General features: G+C 43.1%; 4 protein-coding genes across 4 annotated transcripts; 2 read left to right on the forward strand and 2 right to left on the reverse strand.

Moving 5' to 3' along the window:
- Window positions 1–1,792: 1,792 nt before the first annotated feature.
- On the forward strand, window positions 1,793–4,804 carry BO97DRAFT_356761 (putative cytokinesis regulator (Byr4); the record flags this gene model as incomplete). The annotated part of the gene is made up of 2 exons (XM_025692181.1): window positions 1,793–4,163; window positions 4,227–4,804. 2 exons carry the CDS (start codon window positions 1,793–1,795, stop codon window positions 4,802–4,804), a joined length of 2,949 nt encoding a protein of 982 aa, XP_025546480.1.
- A 5,625-nt stretch (window positions 4,805–10,429) lies between these two features.
- Window positions 10,430–12,153, forward strand: BO97DRAFT_464039 (integrase zinc binding domain-containing protein; the record flags this gene model as incomplete). Its single annotated transcript, XM_025699481.1, has 5 exons — window positions 10,430–10,902; window positions 10,980–11,102; window positions 11,205–11,259; window positions 11,321–11,460; window positions 11,602–12,153. 5 exons carry the CDS (start codon window positions 10,430–10,432, stop codon window positions 12,062–12,064), a joined length of 1,254 nt encoding a protein of 417 aa, XP_025546481.1. The 3' UTR covers window positions 12,065–12,153.
- Window positions 12,154–12,469: 316 nt separating this feature from the next.
- BO97DRAFT_378820 (ER lumen protein retaining receptor) lies at window positions 12,470–13,732 on the reverse strand. Its single transcript, XM_025693134.1, has 6 exons — window positions 13,556–13,732; window positions 13,440–13,498; window positions 13,321–13,387; window positions 13,057–13,262; window positions 12,755–13,005; window positions 12,470–12,699 (listed from the first exon to the last, which is right to left on the reverse strand). Exons 1-6 carry the CDS (start codon window positions 13,575–13,577, stop codon window positions 12,663–12,665), a joined length of 642 nt encoding a protein of 213 aa, XP_025546482.1. The 5' UTR covers window positions 13,578–13,732; the 3' UTR covers window positions 12,470–12,662.
- A 131-nt stretch (window positions 13,733–13,863) lies between these two features.
- Window positions 13,864–15,987, reverse strand: BO97DRAFT_400405 (uncharacterized protein). Its single transcript, XM_025694291.1, has 2 exons — window positions 15,837–15,987; window positions 13,864–15,774 (listed from the first exon to the last, which is right to left on the reverse strand). The coding sequence occupies exons 1-2, from the start codon at window positions 15,857–15,859 to the stop codon at window positions 14,229–14,231; spliced, it is 1,569 nt and encodes a 522-aa protein (XP_025546483.1). The 5' UTR covers window positions 15,860–15,987; the 3' UTR covers window positions 13,864–14,228.
- Window positions 15,988–17,675: the final 1,688 nt, after the last annotated feature.

Here is a 17,675-nt window from a genome sequence, read left to right on the forward strand (position 1 = left end):
AGAATAAGAGTAATAAATTAAGATTCAAAAATTAGGTATTTTATAATAATAAAAACAGATATAATAGATAAAATTAGAGATAATTAGAAATATACTAATATAAAAAACTATATAATTAATTAAGTAAAGAAAAAAGATACTAATATAGAAAATCTAGTATATAATAAATAAAAAATAAATAAATATAGAAATTAGAAAAAAAATAAGATTTAATTAATATAAACTTTAATATAATATTTTATATATCAGAAAACTAGGATATATTATTATATATTATAGTAGTTAATAGCTAAGTTAAAAGATAAATAAATAAAAAAATTAAATTAAAGAAAAATCTTAGAAATAGTTAAAATTTAGAGATCTAAAAAGTCTTCTATTAGAATAATATAGAAAGTAGTAGGAAGACAGAACAGCAGAATCCTTAGATAAGCTAAGGTTCACTACAGATATTGATATATAAAATATGGCTCTATTGTATGGATAATACAGGTGCCAGCCTGCTTTAGTAGCCAGCCCGCTTGTGGATTACATTAATTATAGGAACTTACATCTTATATAATTATTCATAACTTATAAGTCTATAGTGATATTTAATCTATTATTATTTCTACCTGTACTTGGTAGTCTATAGTTAAATATATATGGATATTTATATTATTCAATATAGTTCTTTCTATAACCCCAAAAACCTGATAAAAATAGTTTAAATATTATTTGAATCAATATCTTCAGTTTGCAAAAATCCTAGATCCCAAAATTATAATTCTAAGAAAACTTGATGTAAACATAAGCGGACTAAATCAGTATTATAAAATTAAGCATACAAAGTCATTCTAATGATAAATAACATTATTAGTTTTGAATATTATACAAAGCTTGGAATCATGATTTCCTAAATAAAGCTGTATCTACCCTATTTTTGGTATAGTGCTGACAACAAATTTCAACCAGCGGTATACTGCTTTATAAGTTAAATATGGTTGATCTTATAACTATTACTTGATGCCCTCCTCCTTGGTCTCTTACCTGTTTTGTTGTATCTACTGTATAATCACAAAGAATTTGCAAAAAAGAAAAGAAAAGAAAACAAAAGAAAAGAAAACTTTGCGAGACCAGATCAGATATACAAGCGAAAACGCGGCCCGCAAGCAGCTACTGGAAAAATGACTGGAGCTCTTTGATCGTAACCGGACCTCAAGTGGTTGCTCTGCGTTGTGGGAATTGTGATTTGCATATTTCTTGGTGGAAAGCTACATAATTGTTACCTGCTGCCTTCCACCCTTACCTCAAATACCTCACAACCCAAACGGAATCCGTCCAGCCGCCGGCTCCTCCGCCTCTGCCTCCACCACCACGACGAGCCCACTACCACCTTCCACATCAAAGTGCTGCTGCAAAGCCTCTAGTATCTCGGCTCGCCCATATGTTCTCATCGACTTTTGAGCTTCATCTGAACATGCAAGCTTGACCTATGCTCAGAATTCAACGTCTATATATTCGACGCAGCGGCAGAGTTTCTTACTGTTTCGTTTGTCCCACCTTCCCTCGAGATCGTCCCATACCACTTTATCATTAAATCACGAACGATTGGGAGTCAAACTGTCGAGATCTTTTGCTTCTGCTATTGATGCTGCCAATAGGAGCACCTGGCTTTGGATTGGTTCTCTTCAGCGCGGGATGAATCGCCTCCTTCAATCTCGTCTCAGCGCTGTAGTGCTCTGAGCCTGCCATCGGCGACCAGAAACATCCTTGACAACGTGTCACTTGCCGGCTATGGTCTTCAACTGAGATCATGGCTGCCTTGACCCTCGAATTACGAAATCACGACGAAGAAACCATCGAGTGCTGGGATGACGATGAAGACCTGCAATGCTATGATGGCCTCCAGCTGCGTACGGCGTCGAGTGCCACCTCGGTAACAAATTCATCAGTCCGCCAATCTGGCCATAGGGACTCCATTTCGTCGCGTCGCTCTGCGCGTTCTGATTTGGAATCTAATTGCGGTGGTGATGAGGACTGGCAGGTTCAGCTGCTGGACAACGACGAAGTGGTCACCGAAGAGGCTATTTCCTCTGCCAAAGACGCCGGAATACCTTTGCCAACAAACATCCCTAGATCAGCCCTTGTTGGTGGCACCATCAAACGCCTGGGGCGGAGGAACAATACAACAAACGTCGTCGACGATTGGGCCGATGACGTGGATTTTCCCGGTCCCGATGGCGTACTGCAATTGAAAAGTCTACTCGATACGTCTTTCCCTGAAGCACTGCGGCAAGTCAGCTCCGTTGCTGTAAGCCCGGTCAAGACTTCGGCGTCAGCCGTATGGGATCGAGACATCCCAACTCGACTACAGTCTGCTTTAGTAGCGTCGGCTAATACCAAGATGGGTCACGACACGGATGATGCTCATGACATCCCTACAATCAAAGTTGCGAGACCTCGCTCCCAAGACAAACCCTCTCTTCTCAATAACCCCATGTTCCACAGAGATCATCTTATCGCGGACGATTTTGAAGCGGACTTTGATCTGTCAAGCGGTGATGTTATGTTCCGACTCTCTCCTTGCAAAGCAAATGCAGGACCCCTGACTCCATCGACTGAAGATGCCGAGCTAGATTGGTCGGAAGGCAGTATTGGGGTTCGATTTGCTGGAACTACTAGGGAGCATAGATCGAACCCCTCATCTGTGTCCGTTATCAGCCCGAGCGCTTCAAGCTGTCCCACGGCCGGAAGCGAGGACGATGGCCTCGATGGTCTCGTGATCCCCGAAGAGCCTCTGGACTTAGAATCACATCTCAGAAAGCGAAGATCGCCTGCAGATCAAGACACGGCTTACGCAAAGACTCCCTGTGCCACTCAATCTTCAACCAAGAGCGACGATTTCTTCCTAGGACTTGAAATCGAGGACGGCGAGGTCTTTGATCCCCAAAGGCTGTCAATTAATCCTAATATCAAGTGCAAACCCGAGCCCTCTCAAAGTCCTATGCGACACTCAACGATGACTCTCACATTTACCAACACGACGACATCTCCCAAGTCTCGGATTCCACGTCCATCTGGCCCTGATCGCCCGCACTTGACACAATTAGAGACCGTTTCAGAAAGCGGAGCACCACTTTCGCGATTTCGGACATCACAACACCGAGCTGGGACTCATTCGCCACAATCTTCTGTAACTAGTCTCCCATCTGCTCAACAATCCTCGACGCCTCACCGACGGCATACAAGTCGAAATAGCAAAGAAATCCCAGCAGAATGTGTAACGTTTGGGAGACATTTGGCTTCGAAACGTTCAATGCCAACAATGCGCGATGCGCAGCAAATTGCCACGACGCTCTCAAGCCAACGCCTTCCTATCTATTCTGATGTGTCAAGCTCGTTTTATCATTGTATGTCTCGTCCTAAAACCCCGGTAGATCGCTTGGGGAACGATATGAAACAAGTGATACGAAAAGCTCAAGTGCCATTCATTCCTGCTGGGGCATCAGAAAATCAGTCACACCATGCAAGCCTTAAGAACTACCGTCAGGGTCGTCGCAATAACTCTGACATTTCCAATGATATGTTCTTCCCAAGCTATAATGCTCGATTGTCACGGAGTCGCCATGATCCGCTTAGCAAAAGCCATCCCGAATCTAGCCCCGAGGCATTAATCGCTGCTACTAAACGGACTCTCACTCGGCCGACTCGACGCCGGAACTTTGGAGACGGATCGGAGCTGGCTTTGTTCGATGATTTGCCTACGTCTTCCTCCGCGGAGAGCAAATTTATGAAAAACCCTTCCGGGCGAGGTGTTCCACGGTCACTGAGAAACAAACTAGGTCCTAATCCGTCGACTTCTCCCAGAGCAGAAACTTCATCTCCACGACCTACAAGTCATATAGGTATCTTGCCCAAATCTGATACTACTCCTAGGTTTGCACGAGACACCAATGCCTCTAGAAATGCAAGGGAGCAGCGCATTGCCTCTTTGTCATCTAGTACGAAACTACGCGAGAGTCACCCGCTTGCTGCTTTAGGCTCAAATGCCAGAACATTTAATGTCACACGCGTGCCTTCCGGCTCGGATTTCATCAGAAGGAAGAAGTGTAAAGCCACTTCGCTGCCTGGGGCCAAGCCTCATCTGATTAAGCCACTGGGTACCGGTGTACAGGAAGCGAAGTGTAAGTCAAACATAACTTCTGAGCAAGTGAAAATACCACGGCTAACAATTACATACTTTGTAGCGGTCAATGGTATGCGGTACAATCCGAGATCTTTCTGTTGGGAAGGAAACGAAAACTCGGTTCGTGCGTTTGAGACAACCGTACCGAAGTCTCCCAAGCCAACGCCCGCTCTCATCACAAATGTTGGGGCAATGCAGAACGTGCAGGTTGTTGGTGGAATGGTATTTGATCCGCGGCGTATGTGCTGGCTAAAATTGGCACCGTTACAACCTGGACAGGATGGTTTGGTGGCTGTCCAGGACGAAGATGATGTTTTTGCTGGTCTGGATGACTTGAAGGAAGCCTCCGATACGGTGGGTCGACGTTCAACAGCTAATCAGGAGGATCTGTGTCTTGCAGCAAGCGGAGACGACCGAAGCTACGGGGACTCTTCAGATGAGTGGCCCATCACTGAAGAATTCGATGTTGGCCCTGAGTTTATCAGGAGACAGCGCGTGGAGGAAGATAAATGGAGGCGCAAGGTGGATAGATGGACCAGACTTGATCGTGCGAAATTCGGTGACGGTTGGAGATGGGCTATCCGAGATTTGGTCCGCTTCAATGGCGCTATTAGTGCCCCGGATGGTCACCATGCATGACCAGCAGTTGGCATGGTTGCAGCGGCGATGTAGGCTGGTTGCACGCGATACCTTATCTGCAGCGACACAGTTCCTTCATGGTGCTGCAGCAAGTAGATAGATTCTGTGCCTGCAAGGTGTCCGTCTTTTCAGGGCCTTATGACGCCAGGTCCATGCTCGTTATACGACGTTACGAAGAAATGTGTGGTAATTTGTCCCTAATGAACTGGCAAATCCTATACCTACTTTAATCTATGAAAGCGCATATAAAAAGCACGTACATGTGACTCTGTTCGTATACTGGTGAGGGATTCCTGCGGGCTCTATATTCTCTTTACGTCACGCGAATACTTCCGAGTAATCTTGCTTGGCTATGTACTGTACACCAAGTCAAGTCTGGAAGTGTTATTGTGAGCTCGGAAGCCATGAAGTTCGTTGGCGTACGAGGCATTGGCCTTGATTTATGTTCCCCCACACGTAAAAGTTCATATGGTTGCCAATCATCTGATTGGTTCCAGAGGTGGCTATGAGGTTAAAGCTCCAGATAGGTAGGTACAACAAACGTATATCATGTTCTGATGGATGGTCTCGAGCGATTTTGCATATTGCGTCTCTAGGCTTAGCGAAAACCTTCGGTGACATGCAGAAGATTCAGCTTCGAGTGTAGATCATATTGCTTCTGCGACAATACCCCCCTATGAGCCATTAATTTAACTCGGATAATCTATTGCCATTTTATTCCTTCCGCCTTACAATAACTTGTAATGACCATGGTACATGTGCCTCCAATGACGTCTGTTCTCCTTTGTGATTGGTAATTGCCGTCGTCATTAACGTAATCGGTAAGCGAGTGGCGCGTGTAAGCCAGCGGCGCGCTGCATTTCCCATATAAAATAGTAATTTTCAATCCCTTATATCTCGACCAATTCTGGATATTATTCTATATAATCTTGTATACAGCTTTATATAGTTATAAATTAGTACTCATATCAAGGATTTCTAATTTAAAGCTTAATAAGACTTAATACAGAAAAATACAGTGTATTTTTTGTATTTTATTCTTTTTCTAGAATAACTTCTTTTAAAAAAGATATAGATATTTCTAAATAAGATTTATAAGGAATTAATATACTTATTTCTATAATATATTTATTTAAAATTTTTATGTATTCTTGTTGTTGAATTATATAAGTTCAAAATATCTATATTTAATACTAAATACAGCTCTACGCCGCTGGCTTACACGCGCCACTCGCTTACCGATTACGTTAATGGGTACTCGATGTTCCACCAACCCACACCCTGACCGGTTATGGATCGGTGACACCTCACAAATATTGACCTCTTACAGATAACTTTAATTTGTATAGTATTTATATATAAATTGGATTTTTTAATACTTTTTAAATATAAGTTATCATATATCATTTATCTATTAAATCTTTTACTTTATAAATGTATATATATATAATATAATCAAGAAATCTTGATGTCTTTGTACTTTTTAAAATATAATAATTTATTTTTTTAATACCTTTTTAAACTCAAATTATAACTTGATTTTTCCTTAAGATATAAAGTATAGGTAGTTTTATTTATAATTCAGATTCTAAATCTATAACTATTATATTTGAAAATTTATACTAAAAAAGTAGATTTTTAGAATAAAATTTACTAAGATAATATTTAAACAGTAGACTTAAACCTTATTCTTTAAGAGACTTATCATTTATATGTAAACTAGTATCTAAAAAATATATTCCCCTAGTTTTAGACTAATTTAAAAAGAACTTGTTGAGTTATCATTATTTAAAGCTGGATTTAAGAAATTATCCGTGAGACATCGATATTCGTGAGGTGTCACCGACCCATACCCGGTCAGGGTGTGGGTTGGTCGAACGACGAGTACTGAAAGAACTACCGAATGAGACTGGAAAGATGTCGTATTAATTTGCTAACTGAGGATGATGATCGTCACCCATAAAAACTGCGGTGGAGAGGGGAGGAGAAGGAGAACCAGGTGGAGCGAAAAGGGAGGTTGCCAGGAAGGCGCCTTCGCCCCTCACCACCACAGTACCTTGCCTACCGTACGTACTTTGTAGTGTTTGTGTGTGACAAGACTTACCAATCCGAGCCAAACAGCAAAGATTCTAAGTTAGAAGTGTCCCAGTCTTAGGTTGAGCTTCCTACCTAGTATGGGCCAGCCGTTAACTGTTAACGCACACATGAACTTTGATGATTCAACTGTAGCCATGTCAACTCGGCTCGCGTACTTCAGGCGAGGATCCCAAGTTCCGCCCCAGTTTCAAATTCATAAGAGCCCTGTCCCTCGGTCCCGTTGACGCGAGAGGCTGGGCCAGGCAGGTGCTTGGGAGCTATACGTGGAGTCGGTGTACTGAGGAGGATTTAGTTTGCTTTCAGAGTATCTGCACCCATCACCAGCTATCATAGTGTACAGTCTTGTCTCAGCTTCGGGCTGGTGTAGTGGCACCTATTTCTAGGCCAGATCTCGCTACCCTTTTCTTACAGGATGTTGCTGTGTAGTTCATACAGGATAGATAAATTCAATAGCCTGCGCAAGATTGAGTCGCACCTCCGCGACAATATTGTCACAAAAAGACACGTGAGACACATCGAGAAGAAAAGGTCCCGGGGGTTTGATGGCCCGCGGTGTAGGGCACATACATTACTCTACCAACGGAGGCAATACCATTGAGCAGAGTTCGGGTACAGATAAGCACAGCCGAGTAGAGCTGAGCAAACTATATCTCGTATGAATATACTCTCAAGAGCACTGTGAAATGCGTAATAATAGAATCAGCAACGATTAAAATTCATTGCAAGACGGTATTATATGTACACTACCCGGCGGCGTCATGGGCAATATGAGGTCGATGTATTCTCACCATGAGAACAGAGTGTTGATCGACCTGGTTCCCTAACTCCGATCCTCATGACATCTGGACAATCCAAGGACATGATGGCGTGCCAACTCAAGTTGAAGGCTATTTGCTGTCAAATTCCAGCCCAGCCTTTGTATGTACAAAGAGTCAGCTTGTTATCATGTACATGGGATCATACATATGGTGATGCAGTATTCGGTAAGTCTGAGCAGCCAAGCACAGGTACAGTACAAGGACCCCGAAAGACCACTAGCAAAGCAACGAGGGAAGGGCAAAGAATTATGGGGGGGTAAAGGCGGGAGAACGAAAAGGACGGGAACCCTGAATGAGCCCTATTTTGCCCTTGAGGTTGTCTTTATGCAGTATTCCGGTTAGCTGCATGAGAAGAATTGTCTCCTGTTCCTCTCGGCCAGCGCGGCTCGTGGCTTTCGCCTACAGCTATTCAGAACTTGACTAGTTAATCTTGGATTTTTTTTATTGTCTTGCATGCTCGACTCGTATGCCTCATGCGTTTGATGAACCCCAGGGAAGCTCTACGTTGTAAGTACGGTACCAGCGCCGGGCTTTGGAATACGGCTGCTGGTGGCTGAGAGACATGAGATCAGATCCCCATGGTTGGGGGTTCATGAATCAACGGGACAGGTTGAACATTTAGTACTTCCTTCTCAGAATGATTTGTTAGATATGAGATGATTCTGTTGTGTTTTTTTCTCCCTCCTCAAGGAAACAGATTTCGGGGTTCCCGATCGGACTCCTTCCCCTGGACCATGGACATGACCCGCGACTTCGTACTTTGAGCATCGACCTGGCACGGTCCCTTATCGCCTTGACCCATGTGGAAATCTCTCAACCTTCCAAAGGCTAGGTCTTGGGAGTCGTGGGCAGATAACGACCAATAGGCGCTCGTGACAGTGGGCTAGGCATTGGAATACCGGGTAGGTACCCAAGGGCTCAAACCTTGCAGGGTCCGAGTAATACCTAGTAGCATTACACCTTTCATTTGCTCCTAGAAGATAGCAAAAGCGGCAAATATGCACATCAAATCTAAGCTTGCATTTGGAACACCATAGAGAGAAACGGGCGTTCTCTTCGGGTGCAATCATCATCATCTTCATCATCCTCATCATCATCATCCTCATCATCATCATCCTCATCATCATCATCCTCATCATCATCAGTTATATCAGCATTGCCATCTAGAAACAGCGAGCGTGTGTATCACTGCGCTGATGAAGCCCTAGGGCTGTGGTGAAGTCGCGCCTTTCGAAAGTGTTTTTGTGATTCTAGGGCATTCAATGCTGGACTACTTTCCCTACTTTCAGGGATTTACTTAAAAGACATACGGCCAAGTCTCTAGGAACACGTTGTTACCTATGGCCTCTATGAATCGCCTTGTACTAGCTTCACTTCTTTCTAGATACGCCCTCGTGCTACCAGTTAGACGTGCGTTGCGCTTAAAGTGCCTATAATGAAAGTTGTCTGCCTTGATTAGCCTCCAGCACGACTTTGGGCCTCGTACTGGGACAAGTAAGGGAGATCGACAAGGATGGAAAGCAGATTCAATCTTCGAGATTCACTTCTCGTCCGACAGCTTGATCTACTTGGTGTCTGGTAAAAAAAGAAGGGAGAAATGACATTTGCTCATTCGTACATGAAGTTTGTACTAAGTTCAAGTTATCTCAGGCCACGGTCACAAACACTGCGGTCAAGTTTTCAGAAGACACGCTGAATAGTGTGTGCTACGCATGTTTGAATCATGTCTATATGGGTCCTTCAAAAAAATATACAGACAATTAGGTTTGTTCCGGGGCGATCGCCCAGAGGCACCCGTGGCTGACGTGCTTGATGTCCTGTAAGGCTGCTTTTCCACTTCTGTCGCCTATTTCCACCGTCTTCCTGTGACCCCTGTTATCTACGTGTGCATTACCCAAGTCCATGTTCTCTGTGCTCCTCCTAGTATTATGCCCTCCATGCTTGAACCTTGTACGTACGACAGATCTCTTTGACTATCAAGAATCTTGCTGCATGTCTTGACTATATTCGGTACCTTGAGCTAGGAGCAGACGCTTACAGAACCTCGCCCAATGTTCCAAATGGTTGCACTGACTGCTATTGCCTCCCTGCTGTACCCCTACTTCGACTTCGTTGATTATGCCTCCCTGGCTTCTTCAGTTTCCAAAGCTGCCAGGAGCACTCCATGCAATCAAAAAGAAGCAAATGGACACCCTCTCATTCCCAGGGTCATACCGAGTTGATGATGTCTCGGCAGGCAAGACAGACGAGTCGTCTCAATTACATCCCTGCCAAATAATTCACCTTGTTTGGACGCATCTCGTAGTGGCAAACCTTTGTACATAGTCACACTGGAGCTATTATGCCGGAGCTCACTGAGAATAGTCTCAGTCTACTCGATGCTTTTTCCCCCATCCTTTAACTGTCGCTGAATTCCCGGCCTAGATTGATCTCGGGAGCTTCATTCTCTTTCTTGTTCGAACTACCACAAAGCCCCTGACTCTGGAGTGTGTTTTCAGGGCTATTCGCGTATCACAGTCTTTCTCTACTTTTCTATTTGAAGAGCTTCTCGACAGGGAGCTCCTATCTAATCATCCAGATCTTTTGGCTCCATACTCATAAAGACAAACCATTGGATAATTTCGCCGCGGCCGGATCACCAAACCTACTATATTGACTCAGATTAGCCTTTTCAAGGTTCTAGCTTGCTTGTTACCAGCTTCATATCAAAATGAGTGGCTTTACAAGACGCAATGACAATCATGATAGCTACAGTTTCAATCACCAAATGGCTCTACCACTTCCATACAGCCATATCGACAATAATGACTTCAATGTAAATGAATCAGGGGCTTTCACATTTAGCCAACCATCATTTCATCCATTCACACCGCAATTTGCATCTCCATTTAGTCATGCTGGCTTATCTTCGACCACACATCATCTTCCTTCGAGTAACCATTCACCAGCGCATTCAATTTCCTCGACGCCTGACCATGTGCCCCTGCGGCAGCATCCTACACAGTATCTATCTCATTCGCGCTACATCCAGTCACCTGGTTATTTCAGTTTTCGCGAAGCACTTGGCGATGCAGAAATCGAGGCCCAAGACTCCAGCAATGAGCACACCATGCTTTCAGAGCCAGTTCTCCCACCGTTGGAAGGCTTTCCCAACGTAAGGGAGTTCGACCAATTGATGAAGAGGTGCGCTTTTTCATTGATCCCCCCAGAGACTTGATACCATGGCATGTCACAGTGATACTCATGATCACGCTTGTTAGCTATGTCGATGATCTGTCCGTCAAAAAGCAAGATAAGGCTTTGATCCATGCCAAAAGGGCGCGAAACATCAAGACAGTGCTGTTGGACCCCAAAGATACAGCTATAGAATCAGCTCAGTTTCGGTAAGACCGACTTTCGCCTCATGACATGGCTAGAGAGATTGCACTGGCACCCTCAGATTCATGTCGAATTTACCGAATAATTCCTTGCTAAGACTATCTTAGGTTCTGGGTTAAGAAGATGTTCAAGCTCCAAGCCGTTGGTCCTGGGGTATCAGATGTCAGTATTCTTATTTATCACCAAGCCACTTCCAAATACTCACTCGTGTACGCCAGCACAGTATACGAGGCTGATTTGCCATGAAGGGAAACCAGTGGCAATTCGAGAGAAGCTATTCAAAATACTAACCAGGGCACATCAACAATGTCAACATGGTGGGAGGGACAAGACCTCAGCTCAAGTTCGACAGATCTATTCGTGGTATGTGAAACGCAGTTCTCATCTAGCTTTGGCTTCTTCGGTGTCGGTGTCGATGTCCCAACTCATCTGCATTGCCATCTGAAGCCTTCCATGCATTTAAACGCAGTCTAACCACTAGGAACCTCCTCCAAATGTCTAAAGGGTCCCGAAAGAGCTTATCTCACGCTTTGTCAAAATATGCCCAACTTGCCAAGTGCGTCGAGGAGGCTCACGGTTGACGCCACCTAGTTCACGAAGGAGCTCTCCTCGTTTGGAGGCAGTGCCGCGCTCCCCAACACTTCCTTCACCACCGATATCGAGGCGCGACTCCAGCTTGAACGGGCAGTTGTCGTTGGATAGATCCCAGGCCGAATTTTTCAGTCAATTCAATAGTCATGGTAATCATGGTCCATGGATAGACAGTCAGCGGAGCATACATGAACGACAACCGATCTCTTCAGTTAACATACGCTCATATGGAGGCGGAGCATTGAGCCATCTTCCAGGGTCTGTTTCCGGGGCTCTAGAGCCCTTTCAGAGTGATATGTCAGTTTCATCACCTCAAGTCGGCTATGGCGCAGGCTACGCTTCCTCACATGGACCGTCTGGTCAGCGAAGCTATTGAAGTTCGCTGGACCTTTATGAACAGGATACAATCTGTCCTGGCTCTCCACATTGCTCAGGAAGCACAAAACTAGGCTATTGGCACGTTGTGCGCATTATTCCCTAGTCATGTGTCATGTTTATTTTCAAGTTCAGTCCAATGCTCTGATTTTCCTGTTCTTATGTGCGTTAATGATATTGAAATTGTGGTGGTATTATTATCCTTCATGAGCCACGACACAGGTCTCGCTCTGTAAAAATCGCGTCGTTGGTGTCTTGTGCTCGTGGGAATAGAAAGTCCATGGTCTCTTCCGCAATACAGACTGACTACCATGAGTAGGAAATTATATGATAGACGAGGTCAGCCAGAACCCAGAATCTACAGTGAAGGCACCGTTAATGGGCGACGACACACTAGAAAAAAGTACCTTGTTGACGGGTGATGTTCTAAATCTCTATTGATACAGGGTTATGCTGGGCAAGCCGCAGCCGCGCTCGTCGTCGAGGATATGGAGTACCACTCTGGCTAACAATATATGAAATTTCACGTATCGAGCTACTCGGTAATATTCTTCCAAGCCCTATGTCCTTCGCCGAAGGCAATTTGCACCGGAGCTGAATTAGACTGGTAGTGAGAACTTTTTACCCTTCATAACCCTGGGCCAACAGTCAGTTAATATAGACGATAGGCTGCGTATCAGAGGTAAATCACTTATTATAGTATATGTAGAAGAAGTCCGAGTAAAGCAGTGTTTGAAGGATGCCAGCGATGACTGGAATGGGTTGAAAATGGCGTTCCGCATAGTACCGGTAGATCCAGTTTGGAATATAGAGAGCGCGGTACAGACCTAGCGCAAAAAGATAGTGTGTTGTAATAGTGTCTGCTTCCCCAGTACGTTGGAGCATGAAGAGCTGCGGGAGAATGGCAACCGATTCTAACCATATGGAAAATGTCCAAAGAATCTGCATGACGTGTTGAGTGGTAATCTCAATGCTTGGGGTCCGGTTACTGACCTCGGAGATACTGTAGTCGTGGGGAAACAACACAGCCAAAAGCGCACTGAAGCAGAGAAGGTACTGCACCTTGAAAGTATCGAGGTTTGGATCATGCGTGGGTTTGTACTCGGTAAGCATGAGGTAAATGATATAAGCTGAAGAGCCAATAAACAGGAGTTTGAATGTGGTGTTATAAAGGGAGTCGGTGAAGGCCCAGAACAAATCTGAAATCAAGACTCTGGGTTAGGTTCATTTGTTGCAACTGTCAGTAGCGAGACTCACCAAGATATCGTGTAATGAACACTATCAGGTAGAGAACCTGCGACTTGAATGACAACCCAGAGCAGCTCTGTTACCATGGTCAACGACACGTCGCAAGCCTACATATGCTGCTAACTCACACTCGATATCTTCATTTTATGCAACAGAATGAAGATGGATGCAAGATGAGAGAAATCCGCTAGTTTGAGCTGCGTCAGGATTCGAGGTTGCTCCTTGAGGGCGCCCTGGTACATACCGGACAACCTGAAAATATTCATGGTGTGAGATCAGAAAATCCGACGAAAATTAGTTTGATTTGAGATATAGCAAGTGTATCTGAGAAGAGAGACAAGTGAATTTAAAGGATAATAATCATGAATTGTGAACGGGAGTTCTGAAAGAAGAACTTAAGGAACTTTGTCTTAGTACGTATGGTAGATAACTTAATGTTGACACGAAGCCGCAAGCTACGCGCGACATAAAGGGCGCGCCCCACACTTACATGATGCCGTAATACAGCACAGCAATACGGGACACCAATCACGGAAGAGTAAAGAGTAGGTACTGCGAGCTGGATTGTGCGCAAACAAACCCCATTCGATAGATTAGATAGACCATTGGCAATATAACAATCTGTCCGACAGCCCTTGAAAAGCTGGGATTGCCTGGTACAAATATTTCTCTGTCGGATAGTTATGGTAACCTCGCATCATTGAGATGGGTACAATTCACCTATTTCTCAATGTGGAAAGATACCTCCAAGCGCTTCTCCTTGATCAGGCAGGTTTACATGTTTGGTAGCAATGATGGCAGTGTAACAAGCAAGGCAGTTGCAGATTAAGATTCCCTGAAAGAAGATTGCAGGACAATTCCAGAGGAAGCATCATAGTGCGAAGAGCTGAGAAACAAGATCCCCGATTTAAACTATCTCAGAATGTCATGCCAATATGCATGCTGTCGCTATCACTGATTCGCTGCAAATGCCCCTCTGCCAGTTCGCTTTTCAGCGCACAAATGGAGCTTTCCCTGTCTAATCTATCCCAGTCACGGGCACCAAGACGATTCAGGCGCTGATTGTCAGTAGCCTGCTCAACAAGCCGATCTCTGTCCGTCTCTAACAGGGAGAGACGTTTCTCGATGGAGGCGTCAAGACCCAATGGGAGAGGCTTGCCTTCGGGGATAACTGCGCGTAATCCCGATAATTGGCTAGAGAATCTCTGTAGACGCGAATGAGTGATTCCGGTAACACTGCTCTGTCTGCCAGATGAGGGTCGGTTGGACTCAACGACTGAACCTGTAGCGGAGAGACTACTGCGCGGACCAGTCGGGGGGGCTCCATGAAGCCCAGCGGATAGACCCCCACGGCGCGCTGTCGATGCTGTCCAGGGGTTTTCCTTAAAGTTAGCACCGCCACGCGGCCGAGTTGGAGCTGAGAGTAAGGATATGCTCGACCCGCGAATTTGCTGGGGTAAGGCTTTGAGGCCATGAGAAGGGCCGGACGGTGGCGCCTGCGTTGGCATGGAGTTGTATGCTTTCGGCTGTGTTGGTACATTACCGGAGTACAAAACGGGCGTCTGCGAGATTTCTGCAGTGTCGAAAGACCGACGCATGTCGGCTCTATCTGGGTTTCGTCTCTCCGTAATGTTCGCTTGCTCTATGGCAGGCAACATAGGTTTAGCTTCTTCAAGACTGGCTTTATCTTTCGGGCGTACACGGGCATCCCGGCGGTTTGAGAGATCTGAATGTTTCGAATGACATCGAGAAGGAGTACAATGCGAGGGGGACCGATCCCGGATTTGGTGAGGAAATGTGCCAGGTCTTTCATTAATCGGAGAAGACCGCCTCGAGTTTGGAAGTGAACCAGAGGCCGATGTGCGCATTGGGGATGGATCGCCCCTGGCAGATGGGGATAATCGCTTCTGAAATGTAACAATGTCTGAAACTCGTTCTCTGCGTGTTGGATGTAAAGGACTGCGTGGTCGGGGCAGCGGAGGCATGCGACCGCTGCCATCTCGGACAGAGAGTTCAGCTTTTGCATACTTATCGGTGGGCAGAGAAGGACGCTCTCTACGGGGTTGCCTAAAATCTTGACCGGGAGGGGACGGTTCTCGCAATCTTCTCGGTGTGCTTCGTCCCCTTGCCATCTCTCCGCCATAAGGGGATCTTGATTGCCAGAGTAGCTGAGGGGGTGATCGGTTTCTGCCCTCCCGCCTCGGTGAGTAGCGTCTGGTTGGAGAGGATGTCTTCGAATAAGGGCCCATTACAGTGTCTCGACTGTAAAAAGGAGGGCTACGTGAAGAACGACGCCTGAGAGCGGGTGACCGACTACGAGCACGGCCATACGTCCGATTACTGGGAACCCAGGTGTCCGCAACAAGACGCGGAGAGTGAATTCGAGAGGGCGATCTACTGCGACGAATATAACCCCGGGAGCCAGCAGGGCGATAGCTCTCGCCGCCACGGTGGTCATCAAACCTATGTTGAAAGGAATAATAATTAGTCTTGATTGATGCATGGCGGAGGATCTTCAGCCAAACCTTCTACTCCGATCCCAGTCCATGCTGTACTTGTTGTGAGTACCCGAGTGATGGGAAGTAAGAGGTTCAGTATTGTATATTTCTGTTCAACAGCTTGTCGATGTTGAGTTTGGAGTTTGAGCTTCCAAGAGTGAATCAGTAGCTAGATGCGTTGTTGCTTTGCATTGCGGTCATCTCAGCAGATTCGGCCACTCTTGAGCCGGAAGCGCCCGCCTTGGCAGAATTATGCAAGAGATCTCGTGTGCTGCTTTAGAGGATATAAATATGCGACTTAATTGATAAGAATATATAGCAGTAGTTCCTTACTGAGAAAGAAGAATAATTTTTCTATTGGATTCTTTAGCGAAAACTTGACACTTTGATTATCTGGATTATATCTTCAAATTATGAGGTAAATAGTATTATTTTATTTTCAAAATTATAAATTTTTTATTTGAAAATACTAATTATGTTTATCTATTCAATCTGTAGTATTTATAGCATAAATATATATCATTACATGTGGCTAAATTAATATTTAGGAAATATGTTCTATATAGTTAAGTAAGAATCCTGTCTACTAGGCAGTATAAAAATAATAAAAAGTATAAAGTGAAATATAATATACTTTAAATAAGAAAAACTGGAATTTTTTAAACTAATATAAGAAATTAAAAATATCAGTACCAAAGATATATTTTTATTCATTGTCTTTAGATTTATAATTCTTTCATAGATTAGTGTAATAGTTACTAATTATTGAACTAGAGATAAGAAAGAAGTAGAAAGATTGTGGAAACTAGCGGTTTTGGCAAGGAAAAGTATGAAGCCTTGATAATTTGTAGATTTAGTTATTAAAGAACTATCTATATAATTTTACAGTATTTATATTTTATCAGGTTATATAACTTAGTTAGAGTGGCTAACAGCCAGGTTAGGTCAGGTTAATCAAAAATCTTATACCTAACTGCAGGTTAATAGTTAGATATAAAAAATATATATTTCTGTCCAGGTTAACCAACAGTTAACCTGTAGATTAAATTTCTCAGTAATTAAGCTTATTTATAAAGATAATATAAGATAATAGAATATTTCTACCTGATTTCTGCCTGATTCGGCTTAATTTTTATCTAATTTAGTTTAATTTCTGCTTAATTCTGTTACGTGTGGCTGGAAAGATGATGAAATATGATGATGAATTGATGGCTTCAACTGAGGATGTGTCCTAGGACAGGCGAGTAAGAATTCTGCCTGCTTAACAGTAAGAAAGACAGCTGAGGAAAGAAATAACAGAATTCTTAGATAAATTAAAAAATACTATATATACTAGTTCTGTAAGATTAATATTTATATAGATTAATAATTATATATATACCTTTCTTAGATATAGATAATAGATATAGTAGTTAATTAATAAATAAACTAAATTATAAAATAAAAAAAAGAATATAAAAATACTAAAAAATAAAAAAAATAAAAAAAATAAAAAAGTATATAGATAAATAAGAAAATAAAAAAATATAATATTAAATATATTAGTTTTAAAAGAACTAGGATTCTTTAAACTAATAAAATAATTTAAAATTATTAATATTAGAGATATATATTTATATATTATTTTTAAAATTATATTTTTTTATTTAATTAAGTATTAAATTATAGGAGTATAATATTATTCTTAGAATATAATATATTTAATTAAAATAATTTTAACTTTTTAATATATATTATTATTAGAAAATATTTTATCCTAGACTTATAAAAATTTTATAAAAATTTAATTATAAAAATTAAGATTAGTAAGATTATAAATAGATTCTAATTATATTACTAAAATAATAGAATATATTAATTAATAAC

This window comes from Aspergillus homomorphus (assembly GCF_003184865.1).
Source record: "Aspergillus homomorphus CBS 101889 unplaced genomic scaffold BO97scaffold_69, whole genome shotgun sequence".
Taxonomy (NCBI): Eukaryota; Fungi; Ascomycota; class Eurotiomycetes; order Eurotiales; family Aspergillaceae; genus Aspergillus; species Aspergillus homomorphus.

Coding starts and splice junctions, on each gene's coding strand:
- BO97DRAFT_378820 (XM_025693134.1), bottom strand. CDS start 13,577: ATGAATATTTTCAGGTTGTCCG. Junction 13,263..13,320: donor GTTCATTACACGATATCTTG/GTGAGTCTCGCT, acceptor TCTTGATTTCAG/ATTTGTTCTGGGCCTTCACC. Junction 12,700..12,754: donor TTCTACATATACTATAATAA/GTGATTTACCTC, acceptor CTGTTGGCCCAG/GGTTATGAAGGGTAAAAAGT.
- BO97DRAFT_400405 (XM_025694291.1), bottom strand. CDS start 15,859: ATGGACTGGGATCGGAGTAGAAG. Junction 15,775..15,836: donor GACTGGGATCGGAGTAGAAG/GTTTGGCTGAAG, acceptor CTTTCAACATAG/GTTTGATGACCACCGTGGCG.